Source organism: Pongo pygmaeus, chromosome 8, assembly GCF_028885625.2.
Source record: "Pongo pygmaeus isolate AG05252 chromosome 8, NHGRI_mPonPyg2-v2.0_pri, whole genome shotgun sequence".
In the NCBI taxonomy this organism is placed as follows: Eukaryota; Metazoa; Chordata; class Mammalia; order Primates; family Hominidae; genus Pongo; species Pongo pygmaeus.
In genome coordinates this window covers 82,909,182-82,934,685 of record NC_072381.2, presented here as the reverse complement: position 1 = coordinate 82,934,685, position 25,504 = coordinate 82,909,182, and the positions used below count along the sequence as shown (strand labels likewise).

The window sequence follows — 25,504 nt, the reverse complement described above, 5'->3', positions numbered from 1 at the left end:
TCTCTGCTGACATGATTACCCTACAGAAAATTTTCTCTGTTCACTAAAGGATTGGCTTTAGAGCTACCCTCCTGGCCAGGCCTAATTTCTGAACCATGTTAGAAATTAAAGGGTTTACTTTAATTTCTACAAAGAGAAACATTTTGCATTTTGATTTTGGAAATTACTTATACTTTTATAATATGTTGTCCATAGTATTATGACAATTATGTTTTAGACCATAAAATGAGGGTCATAATCTCCATCTCACAAAGTTATTATGATGGTTAAACAACATAAGCTTGAAACATATTAAGAATTCTATAAATTATTATTAAGAATTAAGACCTGCAGAGTACTCTTTACCACAAGAGGTAAAGCTGATAAACTAGCTTTTCGGAAGGCAATGGTCAAAGTAGCTAAGCATTTTGAATATGCTTTTGTCCAATAACCATGTTCCAGAGTCTGAATTATGCCAGGTAATTTATAGTTTTACATTCAAGTGACATGTCACTATAATTGGGTAGAGAACTGACTAAGAGGAGAAAAAGCAACCAAACTGATGCAAAACAAACAAAAGTATTTTATTGTAACTTAAAATTCATCCCCTAGACAATAGATAACGCCCACATTGGATGTCATTTAGTAGACATAGTGAAGATGCCTTTGGACAATTATCAGCATTGATGAATATGAAGATGTCACATCAAAGTCAAACTTTTTCAGGTTATTGGGTTTCCTGAACATAACATTGGCAAAAAGGAACTTTCAACACAACACGTAGTTTAGTTTTGTTTTTTTTTTTATGTCACTTATTTTATTTACCAACCTTGACAGGAACTAAAGAATGAGGTACAGAAAACTTTCCAGAAGTCTGAGTGTGGTGTAGAAGCCCAAGACATCTTGGAGCTCCATTATTGCATTATTAAGTAGAATGAACTGTTATGAAATTCTCCATATTCCAGGTTTACTACATAGAAAAGTACTATTTACCTACCTCACAGAGGTGTTGTGAGGATTCGTGTTTATAAAGTGCTTTAGGCGCCTTCGAAGAAAGGCAACATACAAGTATAAAATAATCATACATATTTCAAAATAAATGAAAAGATGATTTTGGCACAATGGGAAGGGTTCCTCCTATTTAGAGAACACTTGGCTATTTGTTTATAAAAACCCCTGACCTCTTGGGTTTTAAAAAAATTATTATTTAAAAGAATAAATGTTTTTCCATTGCCAATCTTATAAAAATTCTCAATCTAGGCTGTGTTACCAGAATCACTTGAAGAGCTCAGTAAAATTATAGATGTTTGGGCAACAGCCTACACCAGCAGAATTAAAAGTTCTATGCATGATACCCAGGCATCTATATTTTCAAAAAGATCTATAGGGAATTCTGATGCATACCAAAGTTTAAAACCCATTTCTTTAGGAAAAAACATCAATGTATTAAACATTGGAGTTTATCCCAAGGACATTTTTCTTAAGGTTAAATGCAACTGAATAAGGGTATTAATTTCTTATTGCCCTTTTCCATTCCCATATCCCATGCAGACTTAGAGCATGCATAGCACACACACACACACACACACACACACACACACACACACACTCACGTTTAGTTCTGCCCTTGAATTATATTTGATAGTGGTAAAATCTGATAGTAGCAAATAAATGCTTCACTGGGAGGATATGCAAGAACTTGCAGCCCATCCCCACTGTGCCCAAAGCAAATGGATGTTTCCCATTTGCCAGAACGGAATGATTGAGAAATGTGTTTCCAATTTGGAAACAGGTAAAATTAGCACTTCCCAGGAAACATCAGCTGAGTGGATGGCCAAGAAACAAAAGTGAGCAAGGTTGGAGTGGTCAACCATGAAGAAAGTCTACAGCGACTACTTGTCCATTTGGAGTTCACCCACATCTCAGCAAACACCTTAGGAACTGAAACAGTTTATGCTCAGTGGGTACCAAACAACATGCGAGTACTTCAGTGAGGTAAACAGAATAATGAAAACTGGTGACTGTAGGTTAAAATATCTTTTTTTAAAAAATGACCAATTTGCTCCACTGCAATTCTTAAGGCTGTTTTAGTCACCACTTTAATTTCTTGGTTGGCTTGAAGTCTTCTGTTTACTAGCAAGTCAAACATAGAGAAGAGAATGATTTATTTCCTAGTGGGCTTCACACATATCTTATCATGCTGCTTGCATCACTTTTAAAATAGGAGCCGTCTCTCTAGGTGCCTTGCAGTGGATTAAATGGAGTCGGCAGAGAAATTATACTTCTTTACACAGAGAAAGCCTTCTGAGGCTGGTCAGACTTTTTACAATGTTAAGAACTAGTGAATAACAGCAAAACAGAATAGTCCCATTGATGGTGTGGGGAGGAGAAAGAGAAAAAATACATGAGATAGAGGCTACACATACACTACATAAAAAATAGGATATGTAGAAAAAATAATAATTCATTCAGAGTCAGCCATTGTGAAATTTTGCTATGAGAAAATAGTCTTGACTCTAGAAAATTTGCTTGAGAATCTGTTAAAATATCATTGCTATATGGTATAAAATAGCAAAAATAGTGTCTTCCAATATTCCTCTAAACATTAGAGGCAACTTTGTACAAGAAAGTTGTTGGAGCTGGCTTGGGGAGTTGCTTGTTGCATGTATCCCAAGAGGGCAAGGCTGCCAGCAGCAGAATAAAACCTCCCAGCAGGACGCAGAAGCCACTAAAATAAAATGCAATCTCATAGGTCTGGGTCCAGTCATAAAACCAACCTGAAAAGACAGTAAGAAAAAAAGTAAGTTTCATGGAAATAGTATGAACATTCATCCCATACCCTAATTATATCAGTTTTATGTATAGTTATAATTAGTATACATATTACTCCACTACTTCCAACGTGGTTTACTGGGAGTTAGAAGAAGAGACTCTCAAATATTTGGATAAGAATAAGCAGGCAGGCCAGGTGTGGTGGCTCACGCCTGTAATCCCAGCACTTTGGGAGGCTGAGGTGGGCGGATCACGAGTTCAGGAGATGGAGACCATCCTGGCTAACACGGTGAAATCCTGTCTCTACTTAAAAAAAAAAAAAAAAAAAAAATTAGGCGGGCATGGTGGCAGGTGCCTTTAGTCCCAGCTACTCAGGAGGCTGAGGCAGGAGAATGGCATGAACCCGGAAGGCGGAGCTTGCAGTGAGCCGAGATTGCGCCACTACACTCCAGCCTGGGCGACAGTGCGAAACTCCGTCTCAAAAAAAAAAAAAAAAAAAAAAAAGCAAACATTTTGAGTTTCTCCCAAATAAGGAGTGAACGCAAATCCCAGAGCATGCATATTGGCTTTCTCAATTATATCAAAGCAGTCTTGAATAAATCATTACCATGAGATGTTCCATGCAGATTTATTTTGTACAAATCTGTGCTACTATTACAATCTGGACTTCTATATCTGGAGACATGACAAGGAAGAACAGTAAAATGGGATGACTTTAAGATAAATATCTTACCAACGATCGGTGGTCCTAGGCTATTTCCAAGTCCAGCAAAGAACATTAATATCCCATAGGCATGGGCTAATTTTTCAATTCCCACAGTCTTCGTGGTCACATATGGAAAGATGGACCAATTACCAGTAAGAAACCCCAGGATCCCAGAAAGCAACGCCAATGTGACATAGCTTTTGGCAAATGGAATTGCACACAAGGCCAGGCCCATGATGATTAAGGTAGCAACATAAAGATACAAGGTATTAATCCACTTGAAGTCAGCCAGTATCCCTAAAAGCAGTTTACCAACTGCTGTCATAATGCCTATAATGGAAATAAGTGGCATAATAAACTCTTCTTCTTTCACGTTTGAACTTCTTGCTACATCTTCCATAAGTAATGAAGGTGGAAACCCTCCGATGTCAAAGAGTAAGATAGCAATGAAAAGGGCTGAAAATACTTTGTTTTTAAAAAGAGCCACAGTTTCTCCACAGTAGTTTTTATATAACTGCCACTTCCTCTTGGCAAGCTGTTTGCAAAAATATGTCTGTTCTGCAACTTTCTTTTTGTACGTTTCAGGCTCTTTTGTGTGTGTCACTGTGGGGTTTTTATGAAGTAGGCTGTCTTGTTTCCAGTCACCATTGGCTAACGTGGTCCTGCATTTTTCCTCACTACTGTAGCTCTTCTCAAGAATGTTTATGTTTTCCTCCAGATTCTTTCCTTTTTCATTGTAAATGGAGTATTTATCTGGTAGATCTTCTGGAGCTATTTTTTTAGGCAAATGACAATCAGAAGATTGGAGGGGTCTCATCAGACTGCCACAGGCTAATATATTTAAAGCTAAAGCACCCACAATCAGCAAGCATCCATCCAGTCCATAGAACTCAACCAGCATCCTCTGCAGAGCAGCATATATGAAAAGGCCAACGCTTGAACCTAAAAAGGGAACGGGAACTGTTCAACCTCGTAATCTGAGGCTCTCAGGATTAGAATTTGTAGTATCACAATTCATTTTTTACACTGGCATTTATATGTAACTTTATATTAAAATCATAGTAAGAAGATAGAAGATAACAATAATAAGAATAATATAGCAATACCGATAGAACATTTAAGAATTAGAATTTGCAGCTCAGACATTGTTAAGCACTTTACCCTGCACGATCATGTTTAATGCTTTTACTGATCCCATTGAGTAGGTTCTATTATTATTCCCAATCTAGAGATGAAGTGACCTAGGGCTGGAATGGTTGAGAAATTTGCCATAGATCAAAAATCTGTAAAGAACACAAATAAGATTCACACTCAGTCAGTTTGACCCCAATAGCCCATATTCTTCACAAGTATCATCGGCTGGGCGTGGTGGCTCAGGCCTGTAATCCCAGCACTTTGGGAGGCCGAGGTGGGTGGATCACGAGGTCAGGAGTTTGAGACCATCCTGGCCAACATAGTGAAACCCTGTCTCTACTAAAAATACAAAAATTAGCTGGGCATGGTGCCACATGCCTGTAGTCCCAGCTACTTGAGAGGCTGAGGCAGGAGAATCGCTTGAACCCAGGAGGTAGAGGTTGCAGTGAGCCAAGATTGCACCACTGCACTCCAGCCTGGTGACAGAGTGAGACTCCGTCTCAAACAAGCAAACAAACAAAAAACCCCAAAAACCAAGTATCATCATGAAACTATTTTCTTTGCACTTATTATGTGCCAGGCTCCATGCTACATATTTATTCCAGAAAAGTAAATTTTCATATTTTACTTTTTTAAAATAGTATATTGCAGTTTAAGGATATTTATAATGGCTTGATAGTTCAAATCCATTGCTGAATCACTGGAATGAGTGATTCATCCTTTTCATGCATTAATACAATTATGAGAAAAGTAGAATTTTTTAGGGTATTTAAATTACAAAGTATGCTGGTTTATACATCTGTGTAACACTGTGAATAATTCACCTTTTTAGCACTGATCATACTAAACACACAGGGTTGCCAAGTTATGGTAACTTAATCAATTGGTACTATTCTCATCTGGTTCTGATTTCAATCTTTAATAAACTGAGCATTTTTAAATGTAAATGTCATTAGGAAATGTCATGTGAAAAATCAGGAAAAAATAGTCTGAAATGGGTGATCAAATGTTTAAAATGGTCAGTATTAAATTACATTATAACCTCATCAGGATGCCAATAGGACCAAGCTCAGAGGCATCACTGATTGCATGGATATGATTGCTATAAAAACACATCTTATAAAACAATTCTTCCAAATAGCCAAATGGCTCTGCCTTAGAGTTGTAAGAAAATATTTTATTCGGGACCTCAGTTGTCCCTCCTTAACATGTTTTAAAGTTAACCTCTTCATTCCCAAAGGAAAAAAAACTTTGCATGCAAATATTAATGTTTCATGTTAATGTAATGGCAGCTAAAATAGTATCTTTTGGGACTGCTAAGAGAGTATCTCTTTGCTAGCTACTGAGAAGTAATAACAGTAGACAAATGTAATCCTTTCCTTCTCTCATTAAACGTGGCATATACTGTAAAAGTTAAAAACGCTACAGAAAACACACTGACAATTAAAAACAGCAGGGTGACCTCATGTACTGCTGGCTGCATTAGTACCCATTAACTATAAATTTGTGATTTTTGCCTATTTCTTTGTACAGATTCTAACAAAGTGCCACATCATTAGATACTTAAAAATGCTCTTGGTGTTTTGAAAGTTCTATATTTTCACATAGAACAAATAAATAAATGGCTTTCCTATCCTTGCCAACCAAGTTTATCTGTCAGCATGATGAAAATCAATTCAACAGATATTTATTGAACACATAAGATAGGAGAGAGTGGGGAAAATCAAATTACATATTGGAGGCTAGTTTCCTCAGCCTTCATCCCGCAAGAACATGTCTGTGGTTTAGAAAGATGCAGGATTTTTTTTCCCCCAGGGTATTGAAGAGTAATTTAGAGTTTCCTGGTGGAATTTTGTAAACTTCAAAACTGTGATTTTTAAAAATTTTAAGTTCCAGGACACATGTGCAAGACGTGCAGCTTTGTTACATAGGTAAATATAGCCATGGTGGTTTGCTGCACCTATCAACCCATTACCTAGGAATTAAGCCCTGCATGCAATAGCTAAAACTGTAATTTTTAATCTTCAAAAAGAGCATCCTAATTTTAAAATAATAATTGTAAAGGGTTAAGTGAAATAAAACACTAATTATGCTTCCATGCATGTTATACATTATTACAAAGAGAGAAAATATTAAATGGTGTTCAGGGAACACAAAGCAGTGAGAAATACAGCCATGCTTTAACCCACTAATACCAGCGGTCAATAACTTCTGGAAAGGATCAGAGAGTAAATATTTAAGGCATAGAGGGTGTACAATCTCTGTCCCAAATACTCAACTCTGCCCTTGAAGCATGAAACCAGCCAGAGATAATCCATAAAAAAATGAGCATGGCTGTGTTACAATAAAATTTTATTTATGCACACTGAAATGTAAATTGCACATAGTTTTCACATATTATGAATATTCTTCTTTTGATTTTTTTCAATCATTTAAAAATGTAAAAACCAATTGTAGCTTGTTAATCATACACAAACCAGCAGTAGGCCAGATTTGGCCCATGGGCATTTGTGGACCAACCCCTGTTCACTACAGAGGAAGATCGCTTCCCCCAAACCTTCATTTCATGCCCACATTCCTTTCTTTCAACTAGGTCACAATATTTCAAGTGTTTTGATGTGGGGTTTCTTTTTAATTTTTAAAAAACTCTGCTGTGACTTTTGTTTTGCTTATCATATCTTTGACTGAAGGTGGGTTCATACTTCTCCCTAATTTCCCTTCACCTAGCTCCCTGTGAGTTGAAACTGAAAACTCCTTTAAATCTTGACTGTCCATAGTTGTTTCATTTTTTATTTAGTGTGCTGTGGACCAGGCCCCTATGCCCTCCTCTCAAGACTGAGTGAAAAGCAAGATCGTCTGTCACAGCATGCAATTCCCAACACCTTCAACACAAATACATTTGGACATTAGGGAAACCTAGGTCAGAATTATAACTGCTAACACTTGAGAGCCCCTGCCATGTGCCTTACACATACATCCCTTTCATATGTCCAATAACCCAATGTGATGGGTACTATTTGTAAATCAAAAAAAAAAAAATTCTAAGCCACCCAGCCAGCTGATGGACCCTCCCCTTGGCCAAGGGTATTCAGAAGTAAACCTGAAAAACTAGTTCAGGCCATGATAAGGTCAGGGGGATGGGGGCTGGACATGCCTCATTATACTCTCCCCTCTTTGGAATTCAAACACAGCTGACCAGTATTAACATTAAAACAGGCACCTTAAGACTGATAGAACAGACTCTTTAAGTCTGATAAGAAATACTCCCTTCTATTGATTCTATCTGCAGAATGGGAACCTTGGTCTCCACAACCCCTTGTCTTAACCCAGACATTCCCTTGTATTGATTCTAGATCTTCAGACAATAACTTAACCCTTTCAATTTACTGCCACTTAAAAAATTCTTGAATCCACCTACAACCTGGAAGCCCCTGTTCCCAGTTGTCCTGCCTTTCCAGACCAAGCCAATGTACAACTTACATATATTGATTGATGTCTTATGTCTCCCTAAAATGTATAAAATCAAGTTTAGCCTGACCACCTGAGACAGATTCTCGTGGGACTGTGTCACAGGCCATTTGTTACTCATAAAAATTCAAATATTTTAAAGAATTTGATTCTTTTCATCAACATACTATTATCCCCAGTTTACAGTTCCAAAACGGAGGCACAGAACAGTTAAGTAACTTGTCTAACACCAGATAGCTAGTGAGTGACAGAAAAGTATTCAAAACTAGACAGTGTGGATCCAGGGTTGTGCTTCTAACTCGATGTCATACTGCCTCTACAGAAAATATAGTACAGGTGAGACCCACTGTCCTTGAAGCTGCCATGCCTACTCTCACAGTCCTTCCCACACTTGTGGAAGATCCTCACAGGTTCTGCAAACTGCATTCCAACTACTCTGGATTCCCCATCTTCTGTTTTTGCATCCCTTCTCCCATCACTGCCTTAGCCATGTCCTCTGACTCTGGCCTTGTCTCCACCTAGACCACAATTCACACTTCTCACCGGTCAGTGCTTCTTCAAATATGTTGGGGAAATATACAGCTGGATTCAATTCAACCACGAATCACTTTGTTGCCACTGGGTTAGCCTCAGGAATAAAATATTAGTTTGGATCCTGTTGCCAGAATAACTACTGACGTTCTTCAGGCTATCTAAAAGCCTGACCTTCCAGGGTTACCCACCTACCATCAAGAAGCATATGTAAATTTATAACTTTTGATAACTTGGCAACTGTATGTCCTAAAAAACTCAGGAAGTGTTGGCCACATCGATTTTGATAAGAACTGTACATAACTTAAAAAAATTCATCTGAAAACTGAAAAACCACTTTTATATGTCCAGAATGCTTTTATATTTAAAAATTGTATTTTATATTTTCCCCCTCAGTGATCATCTCTTGATTACTAAAGGAATAACGAGAGTAAACAGCTTGTCATTTGGATATGCACGTAGGCCAGTGAGAGGTATTGAGAAACCAGTATTTAGAAAAATTGTAAGTTCCATATTACAAGGAGGTGGAGACATGATCAGCATCAGTCTTTCTGACAGTGGCCTTAGAGATGTTCGTTTTCCTTCCTTTTCTCCTATCTTTTTCAGTGATAAGGTGCTTTCTAGAAGCACTTTCTTTTTCTTTTAGCAATGTCTTCACCAGCATGTGACTCTCAATTTACTGGGCCCATAGGCTTTCTTTTCATATGTTATGTTGGACATAGAATGCCCCCAATTTAGATATCTTAGAGACTTTTGAAAGCCACTCCCGCTCTCTAGATTCCTCCTCTCTGGGCAGGATATCTCTGAAAGAAAGGCAGCAGCCCCAGGCAAGGGATTATAGATAAAACTCCCATCTCCCTGGGACAGAGCATGTGGGGGAAGGGGCGGTTGTGGGGGCAGCTTCAGCAGACTTAAACATTCCTGCCTTCCAGCTCTAAAGAGAGCAGCAGATCTCCCAGCACAGCGCTCGAGCTCTGGTAAGGGACAGACTGCCTTCTCATGTGGGTCCCTGACCCCCATGCCTCCTGACTGGGAAACATCTCCCAGCAGGGGTAGAGAGACACCTCATACAAGAGAGCTCCAGCTGACATTTGGCAGGTGCCTCTCTGCGATGAAGCTTCCAGAGGAAGGAGCAGGCAGCAATTTTTGCTGTTCTCCAGCCTCCGCTGGTGATACCCAGGCAAACAGGGTCTGAAGTAGACCCCCAGCGAACTCCAGCAGAACTGCAGAAGGGGGCCTGTTAGAAGGAAAACTAACAAACAGAAAGTGATAGCATCAACATCAACAACAAGGATGACCATGCAAAAGCTCCATCCAAAGGTCACCAATGGCAAAGACCAAAGGTAAATAAATCCACGAAGATGAGGAAAAACCAGCACAAAAAGGCTGAAAATTCCAAAAACCAGAATGCCTCTTTTCCTCCAAAGGATCGCAACTCTTTGCCAGCAAAGGAACAAAATTGGATGAAGAATAAGTTTGATGAATTGACAGAAGTAGGCTATAGAAGGTGGCTAATAACAAACTCCTCCGAGCTAAAGGAGCATGTTTTAACCCAATGCAAGGAAGCTAAGGAGCTTAAAAATGGTTACAGTAATTGCTAACTAGAATAACCAGTTTAGAGAAGAACATAAATGACCTGATGAAGCTGAAAAACACACCATGAGAACTTTGTGAAGCATACACAAGTATCAATAGCCAAATTGATCAAGTGGAAGAAAGGATATCAGAGATTGAAGATCAACTTAATGAAATAAAGTATGAAGACAAGATTAGAGAAAAAAGAATAAAAAGGAACAAACAAAGCCTCCAGGAAATATGGGACTGTGTGAAAAGACCAAACCTACATTTGATTGGTGTACTTGAAAGTGATGGGGAGAATGGAACCAAGTTGGAAAACACACTTCAGGATATTATCAAGGAGAACTTCCCCAACCTAGCAAGACAGGCAAACATTCAAATTCAGGAAATACAGAGAACAACACAAAGACACTCCCTGAGAAGGGCAACCCTAAGACACATAATTATGAGATTCACCAAGGTTGAAATGAAGGAAAAAATGTTAAGGGCAGCCAGAGAGAAAGGTTGGGTTACCCACAAAGGGAAGCCCATCGGACTAAAAGCGGATCTCTCTGTAGAGACCTTACAAGCCAGAAGAGAGTGGGGGGCCAATGTTCAACATTCTTAAAGAAAAGAATTTTCAACCCAGAATTTTATATCCAGCCAAACTAAGCTTCATAAGTCAAGGAGAAATAAAATTCTTTACAGAGAAGCAAATGCTGAGAGATTCTGTCACCACCAGTCCTGCCTTACAAGAGCTCCTGAAGCTAGTACTAAATATGGAAAGAAACAACCAGTACCAGCCACTGCAAAAACATACCAAAATGTAAAGACCATCAACACTATGAAGAAACTGCATCAACTAATAGGCAAAATAACCAGCTAGCATCATAATGACAGGATCAAATTCACACATAACAATATTAACCTTAAATGTAAATGGGCTAAATGCCCCAATTAAAAGACACAGACTGGCAAATTGGATAAAAAGTCAAGATCCATTGGTGTGCTGTATTCAGGAGACCCATCTCATGTGCAAAGACACACATAGGCTCAAAATAAAGGGATGGAGGAAGATTTACCAAGCAAATGGAAAGCAAAAAAAAGTAGGGGTTGCAATCCTAGTCTCTGATAAAACAGACTTTAAAGAAACAAAGATCAAAAAAGACAAAGAAGGGCATTATATAATGGTAAAGGGATCAATGCTAACAATCCTAAATATATATGCACCCAATACAGGAGCACCCATATTCATAAAGCAAGTTCTTAGAGACCTATAAGGAGACTTAGACTCCCACACAATAATAGTGGGAGGTTTTAACACCCCACTGTCAATACTGGACAGATCAATGAGACAGAAAATTAACAAGGATATTCAGGACTTGAACTCAGCTCTGGACCAAGCAGACCTAATAGACATCAACAGAACTCTATACCCCCAATCAACAGAATATACATTCTTCTCAGCATCACACAGCACTTATTATGAAATAGACCACATAATTGGAAGTAAAACACTCCTCAGCAAATGGAAAAGAAGAGAAATCATAACAAACAGTCTCTCAGACCACAGTGCAATCAAATTAGAACTCAGAATTAAGAAACTCACTGAAAACCACACAACTACATGGAAACTGAACAACCTGCTTCTGAATGACTACTGAGTAAATAACAAAATTAAGGCAGAAATAAATAAGTTCTTTGAAACCAAAGAGAACAAAGACACAATGTACCAGAATCTCTGGGACACAGCTAAAGCAGTGTTTACAGGGAAATTTATAGCACTAAATGTCCACAGGAGAAAGCAGGAAATATCTAAAATCGACACCCTAACATCTCAATTTAAAGAACTGGAGAAGCAAGAGCAAACAAATTCAAAAGCTAGCATAAGACAAGAAATAACTAAGATCAGAGCAGAACTGAAGGAGATAGAGACATGAAAAATCCTTCAAAAAAATCAGTGAATCCAGGAGCTGGTTTTTTTAAAAAATTAACAAAATAGATAGACTGCTAGCCAGACTAATAAATAAGAAAAGAGAGAAGAATCAAATAGACACAATAAAAAATGATAAAGGGGAGATTACTACTGATCACACAGAAATACAAATCCCGTCAGAGAATACTATAAACACCTCTACATAAGTAAACTGGAAAATCTAGAATAAATGGATAAATTCCTGGACACATACACCCTCCCAAGACTAAACCAGGAAGAAGTCGAATTTCTGAATAGATCAATAACAAGCTCTGAAATTGAGGCAGTAATTAATAGCCTACCAACCAAAAAAAATGCCCATGACCAAGCGGATTCACCGCCAAATTCTAACAGAGGTACAAAAAGGAGCTGGCAGCATTCTTTCTAACACTATTCCAAACAATAGAAAAACAGGGACTCCTCCCTAACTGATTGTATGAGGCCAGCATCATCCTGATACCAAAACCTGGCAGAGACACAACAAAAAGAGAAAATTTCAGGCCAATATCCCTGATGAACATTGATGCGAATTTCCTCAATAAAATACTGGCAAACCAAATCCAGCAGCACATTAAAAAGCTTATCCACCACAATCAAGTTGGCTTCATCCCTGGGATGCAAGGCTGGTTCAACATATGCAAATCAATAAATGTAATCCATCACATAAACAGAACCAATGACAAAAACCAAATGATTATCTCAGTAGATGCAGAAAAGGCTTTAGATAAAATTCAACACCGCTTCATGCTAAAAATCCTCAATAACCTAGGTATTGATGGAAAATATCTCAAAATAATAAGAGCTATTTATGACAAACCAACAGCCAATATTATACTGAATGGGCAAAAGCTGGAAGCATTCCCTTTGAAAACCGACACAAGACAAGAATACCTTCTCTCACCACTCCTATTCATCATAGTATTGGAAGTTCTTGCCAGGGCAATCAGGCAAGAGACAGAAATAAAGAGTATTCAAATAGGAAGAGAGGAAATCAAGTTATCTCTGTTTGCAGATGACATGATTGTATATTTAGAAAACCCCATTGTCTCAGCCCAAAATCTCCTTAAGCTGATAAGCAACTTCAGCAAAGTCTCAGGACACAAAATCAATGGCAAAAATCACAAGCATTCCTATACACCAATAATAGACAGAGAGCCAAATCATGAGTGAACTCCCATTCACATGCTACATAGAGAATAAAATACCTAGAAATACAACTTACAAGGCAGGTGAAGGACTTCTTCAAGGAGAACTAAGAACCACTGCTCAAGGAAATAAGAGAGTACACAAACAAATGAAAAAACCTTCCATGCTGATGCATAGGAAGAATCAATATCGTGAAAATGGCCATACTGCCCAAGGCAATTTATAGATTCAATGCTATTCCCATCAAGCTACCATTGACTTTCTTCACAGAATTGGAAAAAAACTACTTTAAATTTCATATGGAAGCAAAAAAGAGCCCGTATAGCCAAGACAATTCTAAGCAAAAGGAACAAAGCTGAAGGCTTCACACTACCTGACTTCAAACTATACTACAAGGCTATAGTAACAAAAACACCATGATACTGATACCAAAACAGAGATATAGACCAATGGAACAGAACAGAGGCCTCAGAAATAACACCACACATATACAACCATCTGATCTTCAACAAACCTGACAAAAACAAGCAATGGGGAAATGATTCCCTATTTAATAAATGGTATTGGGAAAACAGGCTAGCCATATGCAGAAAACTGAAATTGGACCCCTTCCTTACACCTTATATAAAAATTAACTCAAGATGGATTAAAGATTTAAATATAAGACCTAAAACCATAAAAATCCTAGAAGAAAACCTAGGCAATACCATTGAGGACACAGGCATGGGCAAAGACTTCATGACTAAAACACTGAAAGCAATGGCAACAAAAGCCAAAATAGACAAATGGGATCTAATTAAACTAAAGAGCTTCTGTACAGCAAAAGAAACTATCATCAGAGTGAACAGGCAACCTACAGAATGGGAGAAAATTTTTGCAATCTATCCATCTGATAAAGGGCTAATATCCAGAATCTACAAGGAACATAAACAAATTTACAAGAAAAAAAACAAACAACCCCATCAAAAAGTGGCAAAGGATATGAACAGACACTTTTCAAAAGAAGACATCTGGCCAGGCACAGTGGCTCACGCCTGTAATCCCAACATTTTAGGAGGCTGAGGCAGGCAGATCACAAGGTCAGGAGTTCAAGACCTCCATGGCCAACATAGGGAAACCCTGTCTCTACTAAAAATACAAAAATTAGCTGGGCGTGTGGCAGGCACCTGTAATCCCAGCTACTCAGGAGGCTGAGGCAGGAGAATCACTTGAAACTGGAAGGTGGAGTTTGCAGTGAGCCGAGATTGCGCCACTGCACTCCAGCCTAGGCAAGAGAGCGAAACTCCATCTCAAAAAAAAAAAAACAAAAAAAGAAGACATTAATGCAGCCAACAAACATATGAAAAAAACTCATCATCACTGGTCATTAGAGAAATGCAAATCAAAACCACAATGAGATACAATCTCAAGCCAGTTAGAATGTCAATCATTAAAAAGTCAGGAAACAACAGATGCTGGAGAGGATGTAGAGAAATAGGAATGCTTTTACACTTCAATCATTGTGGAAGACAGTGTGGCAATTCTCAAGGATCTAGAACTAGAAATACCATTTGACCCAGCAATCCCATTACTGGGTATATAGCCCAAGGATTATAAATCATTCTGCTATAAAGACACATGCACATGTATGTTTATTGCAGCACTATTCACAATAGCAAAGACTTGGGACCAACCCAAATGTCCATCAATGTTAGACTGGATAAAGAAAATGTGGCATGTATAGGCCAGGCACGGTGGCTCACGCCTGTAATCCCAGCACTTTGGGAGGCGGAGGGGGCGAATCACCTGAGGTTGGGAGTTCGAGATCAGCCTGACCAACATGAAGAAACCCCATCTCTACTAAAAATACAAAAAATTAGCCAGGCGTGGTGGCACATGCCTATAATTCCAGCTACTCGGGAGGCTGAGACAGGAGAATCACTTGAACCCGGGAGGCAGAGGTTGTGGTGAGCCAAGATTGTGCCGTTACACTCCAGCCTGGGCAACAAGAGTGCAACTCCATCTCAAAAAAAGAAAAAAAAAAGAAAGAAAGAAAGAAAGAAAATGTGGCACGTACACTCCACAGAATACTATGCAGCCATAAAAAAGAATGAGTTCGTGTCCTTTGCAGGGACATGAGTGAAGCTGGAAACCATCCTTCTCAGCAAACTAACACAGGAACAGAAAACCAAACACCACATGTTCTCACTGATAAGTGGGAGTTGAACAATGAGAACATATGGGCACAGGGAGGGGAACATCACACACCGGGGCCTGTAGGGGGGTGGGGGGCTACGGGAGGGAGAGCATTAGGAGAAATACCTAATGTAGATCACGGGTTGATGGGTGCAGCAAACCACCATGGCACATGTATACCTATCTAACAAAACTGCATGTTCTGCACATGTAACCCAGAACTTAAAATATAATAATAATAAATAACGAGACGGTTTACTTTGGACTTTCAGGAAGCAAACACAATGGCAGGAAAAAATAGCTTTTTAAGAAATATCATAAAGACAACTTTTCCAGTTTTATGGTCATTTAAATTTAAGTTTCTAAAAGTGCTTTGACAATCATAGGTGTCCATGTAAAAATTTATTAATGTTATACTAAATATCAGTTTACAATTTTAGAAGAGCTATATATTTTAGAAAACATCCCATATAAGACATAAAAAATTTATAATGTAAAATGTAAAAAAAAAAAAAAGAAAGCCACTGCCATATTTATGGTGTAAAATAAACTTTCCTTCCAGAAGTAAAGAAATTATTTTGCTACATGATTGGTAGCTGGGTAATGGTTGGTTAAACATGTCTGTGCTTGGTAATTTTTACTTTGTTTAGAAGACTGAATGGTGACAATACTGTACTCATTTTGAAAATATACCTGTTGAAATCAGGCCAAGCGCTAGGCCTCGGCGATCATCAAAATACTGGCACGTAATGGTCACTGTTGCAGTGTATAATAAACCACATCCAAGACCTAAGCATGAGAAGACATTGCATAAATTAAGACACTGCATTACTTCAATGCAAGAGAAAAAAGGAAAAGCAAGTATGTCTGATAAGACATTCCATTACTCACTGGCTAAAACTGTTACAAGTACAGACTCCTAGATTCCTTCCATCTGTGTAGCCCCAATAGACACCATTGGGCAGCCTCATTTTTCACCCCACACCCACCTTAAGATCAGGGTCAAGTAAAAAAGTATCCAATTTCTAAAGCATGAATGAGTAATGCCAATGTAAATTAAGACATTATGGAGAAAGAATGAAAATGGCTAAATTCACATACCAAATAGCAAATTTGATCAAGTTTGCCCCATAGAGATCTATGCCTCTTCCAAGTCCTTGCCCCCAGCTCAGTGTTCTTTCTCTTCTAAGTCCTCTAAACAACTTTTTAAAATACACTTGATCTCTCAAAGCTATTTTGTTAGCGTTTAGCCTGCACAACCCAGTCTGCAATATGAAGGCCCTGTGGGGTTCTCATATCATCTCACCACAGTGAAATTTATATCTGTAAGTCTTCATCTTTTAGAGGTGCATATTACCTTATTCAGAAGTAAAATGTAGTAATGTATTTACTTTAAAATACTTTCACCAAAAAAAGGAAGCACATACAACAAAATACTAACTATTGGTGAGCATATGGTTGTTTGCTATACTATTCTCCACTTTTCTGTAAATTTGAAATTATTTTATAATTAACAACACAAAAGATGTTACAACTAAATTTCTCTTCCTGAATCCCAAGGGTAATATTTATCTCCAGATCATCTCCAAGGCTCTCGTTTGTTAGCTTAATATTTTCTTCCCTTTTAAGAATCTGACAACCCCAGTTTGTTTTTCATATAATTCTCCGTTGGCCCTCAGTCATTTACTTTATGCCTTTTTTCCACAACATTATCTGTTCTTGAGGATCACTCTAAAACAACACATAAGTCATAGTCTAATAACTGAATTTTAACTATGGCCTATTATGTGAATTATTAAGGTCATTTTCATTACTTAAAATAGCTACCTGGACTATGATTTAAAAGAATACATGAGTTTAACAAATACACTGCATAAACATTTTAGGAAATCAGCACTTAACCCATGACTCAGATGATTATCCATGATTGCACACAGAGTCTTATTAATGAAATGAGAGAGATTAAAACAACTAGACTTTAAATAACCCTTTAAAAATAGAGTGCCCTTTTATGTCATTTATGGGGAAAAAATACTCTCAAAATCTAAGACATGAGTTGGATTAATTTATATAGTCGTCATTACTACACAGAGGACACTTTAAAACATGAAATAAGAACTGTTTCTAACCAATCAATTTTGTGAAGCCAAAAAGTGTCACCCTTAACTAAGATTATTTCTGAAAGCCTTTGGAGGCGGTTTTATTGTAAATAATGCAAATGTAAATTTGCATTATTTATTCATGCTTTCTGTGATTTCGTTGTCAGAGCTGTGTCAAAGGTTAAGCATTGAAGACATGAAAAAAAGACATTTCAGATTACTAAGTGTCAATGCCAAAAAAGTTGAAACAACAACTTTTAAACTTTAAATCTTATACTAAAATGAATTTTTTAAAATGATTTAAAGGCCTTAGGATTCAGATAAGATTACCTCACTTTTTTTTAATGTAGCAGAAATCTGAAATGCATTTACTTCAAATTTGTCAGAAAGCAAAAGGTGAGGCCAGGCACGGTGGCTCATGCCTGTAATCCCAGCAGTTTGGGAGGCCAAGGTGGGAGGATCACTTGAGGTCAGGAGTTTGAAACGAGCCTGGCCAACATAGCGAAATCCCATCTCTACTAAATATACAAAAAATTAGCCAGGCACGCAATGGTGTGCACATATGGTCTCAACTACTCAGGAGGCTGAGGCAAGAGAATCACTTGAACCCTGGAGGTGGAGGTTGCAGCAAGCTGAGATCGCACCATTGCACTCCAGCCTAGGCAACAGAGCGAGACTCTGTCTCAAAAAAAAAAAAAAAAAAAAAAAGAAAGAAAAGAAAGCAAAAGGTGGCATGATTCCTTTCTTCATCTGCATCAGGACAACCTTAAACCAGCAGTTGTTAAAGAGAAGTCTATGTACCTACGGTCCCTAAGATCTTTCATGAAGTTAGTCAAGTCAAAACTATTTTTATAATAATACTGAGATGTTCTCTGCTTTTTTCACTATGTTCACATTTATGCTGATGGTGCAAAAGAGATGCTGAGTAAAACTGCAAAAAGCCTACCACAAACCAAACTAGACACTTCAGAGGCTTCACAACCACACCCTCACAGTCAAAACAAACACATTTGTTTTCAATGCTTCACCTGAATTACAATAATTGCTGCAAGGATAAGGACTTAAGTGATTGTTTTATAGCTAGCTGAAATAACCACTTTTAAAATATAACATCGTTTTATTTGAAACAATGTCTGACAGACAAACTACGGTTATTTAACCTGGGGTGTCTGGCTGATATTTTCTTGGAAATGAACCAACGCTGGGAAACAACTGACAGTAATTTTTACCAATGATAAAATTCATATTTTCCAGCAAAAAAAAAAAAAAAAAACCCAGAATTTTGGAAAACTTGTATCTGTCACCATGCATTTGACAGCTTCCCAATCCAGAAAGATTTCTAATGAGCTTTTTGGTAATATTAACCAAAGTGATGTTTTACAATGAAATGTGTTAATATTTTTAAGTTCTTGCATAACTCGACAAATTGATATTTTTCAAATAGCCAATGCATGAAGCTACAAAATTAAGTTTGAATAAAGATCTATTCAAAGCACAAAATACACACACGGATTTACTATAACAGACTATGAAAAGTATACTGATATGGTATCAGGTTCCTCATTGCAATTAATCCTTAGGAAACTATCACTTAACAAATTTCGGTAGAGGAATATCTATAATTACCTGAAAAGACTCTTAAACACTCTTCCCTTTTCTAATTACATCTTTGTATGAGACCAGATTTTCTTCATATACTTCAATCAAGAAGCATATTGTAATATATTGAGTACAGAAGTAGATAGGAAAATATAGCTGCCTTCTATGAAACCAGACATTAAAGAGATTTGCAGACATGTAAGACAATGGCACTCTTCTCATCAAATTTTGTTTTGCTTTGGAAAACAGAGTTATTTTTCATAATAAATATGATATTTATGTTAACATCTACTGGATTTGTTATCTTGAATAGCTAAACAAATATTTTTAAATGTCTTATCTCTTAATACAGTATATTTTAATAGACTAAATCTAAGTATAATCCTCATAATCAAAAGTTTCCAGGTGTTCTAAACAGAAGAATGTAAAGGGTTCCAAGATTAAACAGTTTGGAAACCACTGCCTTAAAGCATTCCTTGGCCTCCAACCAGTTTGGATCAGGCCCCTACCAGTGAAAAAATTCTGTGTGCCAACCTCCAGTAAAAGAATAACAATTTTAAAATTAAATACTTGTACTACTGACAATTCACAGCAATAGTATTAGTAAGGCATAGTTGTTTCCCTTTCTTTAAATGGTAAAAACTAAATATATTTACATGTTGTAACATTTCTTTTCCACACTTTACCTTCCATTTCACACACTGGAGACACAACTTCAGAGGTCTCTTTCCCCTCATCTCCTCTCATCAAACCAGACATCAAGCTCTTTATCACACCCACAGCCTAAACTGTCAACCTCAGTCTCCCTCTGCACTAACACTGCCTCAGTTCACCTCCTCATCTTTTTTTTTTTTTTTTTTTAGTCTCATCTAAGGCCTCTTAATAGCTGTCTCAGCCTTCAGTACTTTTCCCACCAATCTGTCTTCTAAATTGTTGTCATACAGTTCTCATCATGTCATACTACTGCAATAAAGACCACATAAAACTTAGCATCTGGCCTCTGTTAACACCATACTTTGACATATTTGCAACTCCTCACACCATCTGTGCATTCCTTAACAAACACGTATAAAAAGACTGCTGTTTATCCATTCTATCTTGCGCCTCTGAGTACTTAGGCTACTGAAATGTCCTCCTCACACCATCCCCACTCCCCTTCCAACCGTATCCACTTGAACCACTTCCTGCCTGTTCTTCAAGACTTAGCTCAGCATAAATTAAGCATGAAGCCTCCATGCTGTCTCCCCTGCACACACACATACATTGGCTTCCTTTCGTCATTGCACTTATTGTGCTGTGCTACAAGTTACATATTTTCAAGTCTATTCCTCCAACTAGACAATTGGTTGTGTGACATCGGCAAAGTCATTTAAACTCTCTAATTCCTAGTTTCTTTATCTGTAAAACAATCTCGTAAGATAGTTGTAAAAATTAAGAGACATAAAAAATATACAGATGTAGTTTCTGTCCCTACACTATCATGAGTAAAAATCCATCATATTGGTATACTTTTTTCATTTTTCACCTGAGTATTATGGCATTATGTAGATACTGCCTCAGACTACATTAAAAAATCATAGTATCTTATTACACCTGCATATCCATGACAGTTAAAGATTATCTTCAATTATATAACAATTTTGAAAGGGGGGGCTTGTAAATCTCTATTTCTGCTAAAGCAAATATACAGGAAATGCTCTTTATCTCATTTGGCAGAATTACAGTAAGAGAATCAGACTGTCTACAAACATGTTCTTTTCCCTCCCCACTCTCAGTGGACTATGTAGATATTACCAAAAAAAGGGCAGTGGCGGGAGGTGGGGGGAAGAAAATGGAATTCTTCCAAAAATCAGGAAGGGAATAATAAGAAAACCATAATCAGCTAGCTAAATAACAATATATTCTAAAGAAAAGAGAATACAAGGAATTGATTTTGAGTTGTGCTTTTCAGAAAAGCAAAGAGAAATTATTAGAAAGAGGCTTGAGCAAATCATTACAGGCACATTCCCTGCACCACCACCTCCTACCCACCTAATTTTCATCTCCCACTGTATTGCCTTTTGCCCGATTTAGCAAATTTACTGAGAAAACAGGAGCCTCAATTACCAGATTTGGCTGTGTGGCTTACAATCACTTGCCAATATATAAAGATTTCTAATGAGCTTGTTGGCAATATTAACCAACGTGATGTTTTACAATGAAATGTGTTAACATTTTTAAGTTCTTGCATAACTCAGCAAACCAATATTTTTCAAATAGAGAATGCATGATGCTACAAAATCAGGTTTGAATGAAGATCTATTTAAAGCACAGAATAAACAGAGGCCGGGTACAGTGGCTCACACCTATAATCCCAGCACTTTAGGAGCCCAAGACCACGGATCACCTGAGGTCAGGAGCTCAAGACCAGCCTGGCCAACATGGCAAAACCCCATCTCTACTAAAAATACAAAAATGAGTCAGGTGTGGTGGCATGCTCCTGTAGTCCCAGCTTACTCGGGAGGCTGAGGCAGGAGAATCACTTGAACCCATGAGGCGAAGGTTGCAGTGAGACTCCGTCTCAAAAAAAAAAAAAAAAAAGTACAGCATAGACAAATGGATTTACTATAACAGAGTACAAAAGCTATACTGATATGGTATCAGGTTCCTCATTGCAATTAATCCTGCAATCTGACAAGTTGGTACAGGTTTTCATTTGAGCTACAAAAACCCAACAAAACAACATCATGTTTTCAAATTGTTAGTTTTGGAAAAAATCAATTAAATGGTAAAACAGAATTATATCATTTAATACACTTTAGTATTCTTTTGACATTTTAGGTTGTAATATCCAATATAACTTTAATTTCTTTTGCTATATTTTTAAATCTCTTACACAAATATTTCTGATTCAATAGAACTTCAGTAGCCAAAAACTACTGCTGTATGGGTCAGAAAGGAATTTAAGGAGAAAGGAACAAATACGTATTAAACATCTCTATATGCCTCTTTATAAACATTATCTCATGAATAGTCACAATACCTCCGTGAACTCATATCAGTGCCATTTTATAAAAAAATAAAAATGGAAGCTCAGAGAGGCTGAATAATTTTTCAGGTCATAAAACAAATGATAATGGTTTATGCTAGCTAGCATTCATTGCATTATGTCACACATCTTCACAAACTCCTATAAGATGGGTGCTATTATTATGCTCAGTTTAAAAATGAGAAAACAGAAGTTACAAAACATGTTTACAGTCACACAGCTGGCAAGTGGATAAAAGAAGGTTAACCCACATGGTCCAACCCCAGAGCCTGCCTGCTAGTCAGTGTGTGATCTTTCCCTTGGTCACACTGTCTAGCTAAAGAGGCCATCTAGCTCATTCCAGACAAATGAAAGTCCTTAGGATATGATTCTGCACAGAACTGCATCTTATAAATGTTACCATTAGACTGAACCCTTCTTATTTTTCTAAAGAGCTCATGATACAGGAATGAGATTTTAGACTGTGTAATAATTTCCTGTCACTTTTTTTTCAATTTGATACTCTACTTCAAATGGTAACAGAATGAAAGTGCCAGTGTTCATTATTATCCCATTTATTTATCCCACAAACATTCCATGAGCCCTATACTATGAGCCTACTGATGAAATAAAACTGTGAAGAAATCAACCATGGTGGTAAATATTAATAATTTGCCAGCAAGCAGTAACTCACAGGTCCTCAATAATTACCGTGGTGAGAGATATTTTTATTAATTGAAATCTAACTCAACTCTTTATTTTATTGTTATCTTGCTTGACATCATTTAGTCCTCACAAGACCCATACGAGGTAGGTTTCTTAGCCTGCCTTCACAGATGAGGGAGGGTACAGTCATTCGTGGAGATGAAGGAGCTTGCTCAAACTCACAGAACCTGTGTCTGCTGACCTGAAGTCCAGTGCTCCCTCCACGAGCTGACAGCTTCCTCTTAGTCACTGAGAATCAGAACCTATAGCCAATCAGAGCTATGTACATCCTCAGACCTGAGCCTGTTTTCTGACCCAGAATCCACTAAATGAAGGAAAGGCCAGGACTCTAGGAGGAAGGACATTGCAACAAACATGATGACAAGTTTGTGTATATGGAATGATAACGTGAGTCTTTCCCCAGAGAGAACTATGCCATCTGTTTAAGTAACTGTACACTGAGGAAAGTGAAATACATTTTGAACATTGTTGTTAGAGACATGAAGAGTTTGCATGGCTTCCCCTTAGAGTGGGCTTACATGGGGCAGGCGATATATGGGATTATGCCTCAACTGCCCAGCCAATGGTCCTTTCCCCAGTCCCTGATATTTAATTATAGCACATATACACAACAGCTGATAGAACTCCCTACATTGTTCTTTGGTCCCTTGGACAAAGCAATAAGAGTTATCATTCCCTACAACGCCATCATAGTGAGGAAAACCAAGTGAAAGCCCTGTAACTCCACCATCAGCGGCAATAGCCATAAGTGTAAGCCTAAGCCAATATCAAATCCCATATAAATGGACTACTGAGTGTCAGACTGAGCATCTCTAAGTATCAGACGAAGTCTCCTAGCTTTGTTAATTTAGTTAGTAATATTTTTACTTCTCTGAGCTTCACTTTCCCTCTCTGTAAAATGGGTTCTTGTGAAGAGGAAATGAGATCATATAAAGCATTTAGCACAGTCCCTAGCATATGATAAGTACTCAGTGAATATTAGTTGCTACATTTTCTATTATTTATTATTGGAGAAATATTTCCAGGCAGAAAAAAAGGAATATTGGTAGTCAATAAAATTAGCTCCTTTCAGGCATTAAGAAGAAACTTGAAAGCTGGAGGCCATCTTTTTCTAAGTCCCTACCAACAGCCCCTAGAAATACCAAGTTTGGTGATTCTTAACACTGAACCCAATTAGTGTAATGACATGACAAGGATATCTTCCCAAATTTTCAGTACTCTAAGGCCCTGCGCCTCCTATACTTTCCTCCCCTGTAACCAGTATCATCCCACCACTCAGCTTTCTTCACTCATGTCTTATCTCTAAAAAAAATAGTAATACTAATACATGCTTTCAAATCTACTTTTTACTTGTGCTGTGGCTTTTGACTTGGGTCCACAGCAAAAGATGCTATGGAATGCAAACAGCTGTTTGTGAACACAAACAGCTTCAAAGAATCACGCTTGACTGCCCAATAGGAAAAGGGCCACTTCATAATTTAGTGAGAAGTGACAGATGTCAATAACATCCAAGTTTTATGTTCCCCTCTCACTTTTCACATATGTGCTATAGAGAGACAAGGGCTGAGATGAAAAACTTCCCTGTGCCTTGCAAGGAGACAGAGTATGGATTGCTTGTTCTTTCAAACATTTTGATTCACTGGGCAGGTTTTTTTCACTAAAGCAACAGTTTTTGGAGAAGTGGTTATTGAAAGTAAATTATTAGTGAGCATTTTTCACTCCTTTACATTAACTGGATCATAAACCTGGCACTGGTGAAATGATGTGTATCTCTTGAAAGTTAGGAAAGTCATAGTGACAAGATTCCTTACCTACAACAATGCCATAGGAAAAAAACAGAAAGTAGATATTGGGAGCAAAACTGCTCAACATCAGGCCTCCAGCCACCATGAAGCCACTGAAGATTGTGACGGGTCTTGCTCCAAAAGATGAGACACAGAGACTGCAGACAGGACCTAAAAAAAGAAATGAAACCTTCACTTATTATCATATGATCCATCCATCATAAGTTCAAGATGATTCTTTCCATCATAAAACAACAAAAATAAAATGCACTGAGTATTTATGATATGCAGACACTATATGAGGCAGCTCACATGAACAATCTCATCTCATTTTAATCTTACTGCAGCCCTGGGAGGTGGATACTATTGTTAGTCCCATTCTTTTTGATAATGAAATTAAAGGATGATAAGATCACATAGGTAAAATGGAGGTTCTGGAGTCAGATTTTATTCAAATTCTAGCCCTACTACTTGGTAGCTATTTGGTCTTGGGCAACTTATTTGATCATTCTGTGCCTTAGTTTCCTCATCTGAAAATGGGAATTATAATAGTACCCACCGGACAGTGTTACTGTTCCCTGTTGACTGACAGGCAAAAGTGACCATCACCTGGAATTGTTCTACGCCTAAGTGGGCAACAGCTCATGTAACAGAATTTAAGTGATAGTGAAATTCTTTCCTACTAGGACTGTACTCAGAAGTACAGAACTTAATGTACTAGAAATAAAAGGACATTAAGGGTTATTTAGCCCAACAGTCTCATTTAACATGGAAGGAAACTGAAGCTCAAAGAAGCTGTTCAAGTCAATGGTAGAAGAAAGACCAAGGATTTGAAAGCAAAGAGAA

At 37.7% G+C, this 25,504-nt stretch overlaps 1 protein-coding gene across 5 annotated transcripts in view; it reads right to left on the bottom strand.

The window, feature by feature from the left end:
• Positions 1-542: 542 nt before the first annotated feature.
• Positions 543-25,504, bottom strand: part of SLC16A9 (solute carrier family 16 member 9) — a 58,985-nt gene continuing 34,023 nt past the window's right edge. For 4 of the 5 annotated variants that reach the window (XM_054436356.2, XM_063669953.1, XM_063669951.1 and 1 more), the window contains exons 3-6: positions 24,686-24,829; positions 16,137-16,232; positions 3,485-4,399; positions 543-2,756 (exon numbers count right to left, since the gene is read on the bottom strand). In XM_054436356.2, the coding sequence (XP_054292331.1) occupies positions 2,578-2,756; positions 3,485-4,399; positions 16,137-16,232; positions 24,686-24,829 (1,334 nt within the window). In that variant the 3' untranslated portion in view covers positions 543-2,577. The remainder of the gene's footprint in view (positions 2,757-3,484; positions 4,400-16,136; positions 16,233-24,685; positions 24,830-25,504) is intronic. The other variant, XM_063669952.1, reaches the window with a different exon arrangement.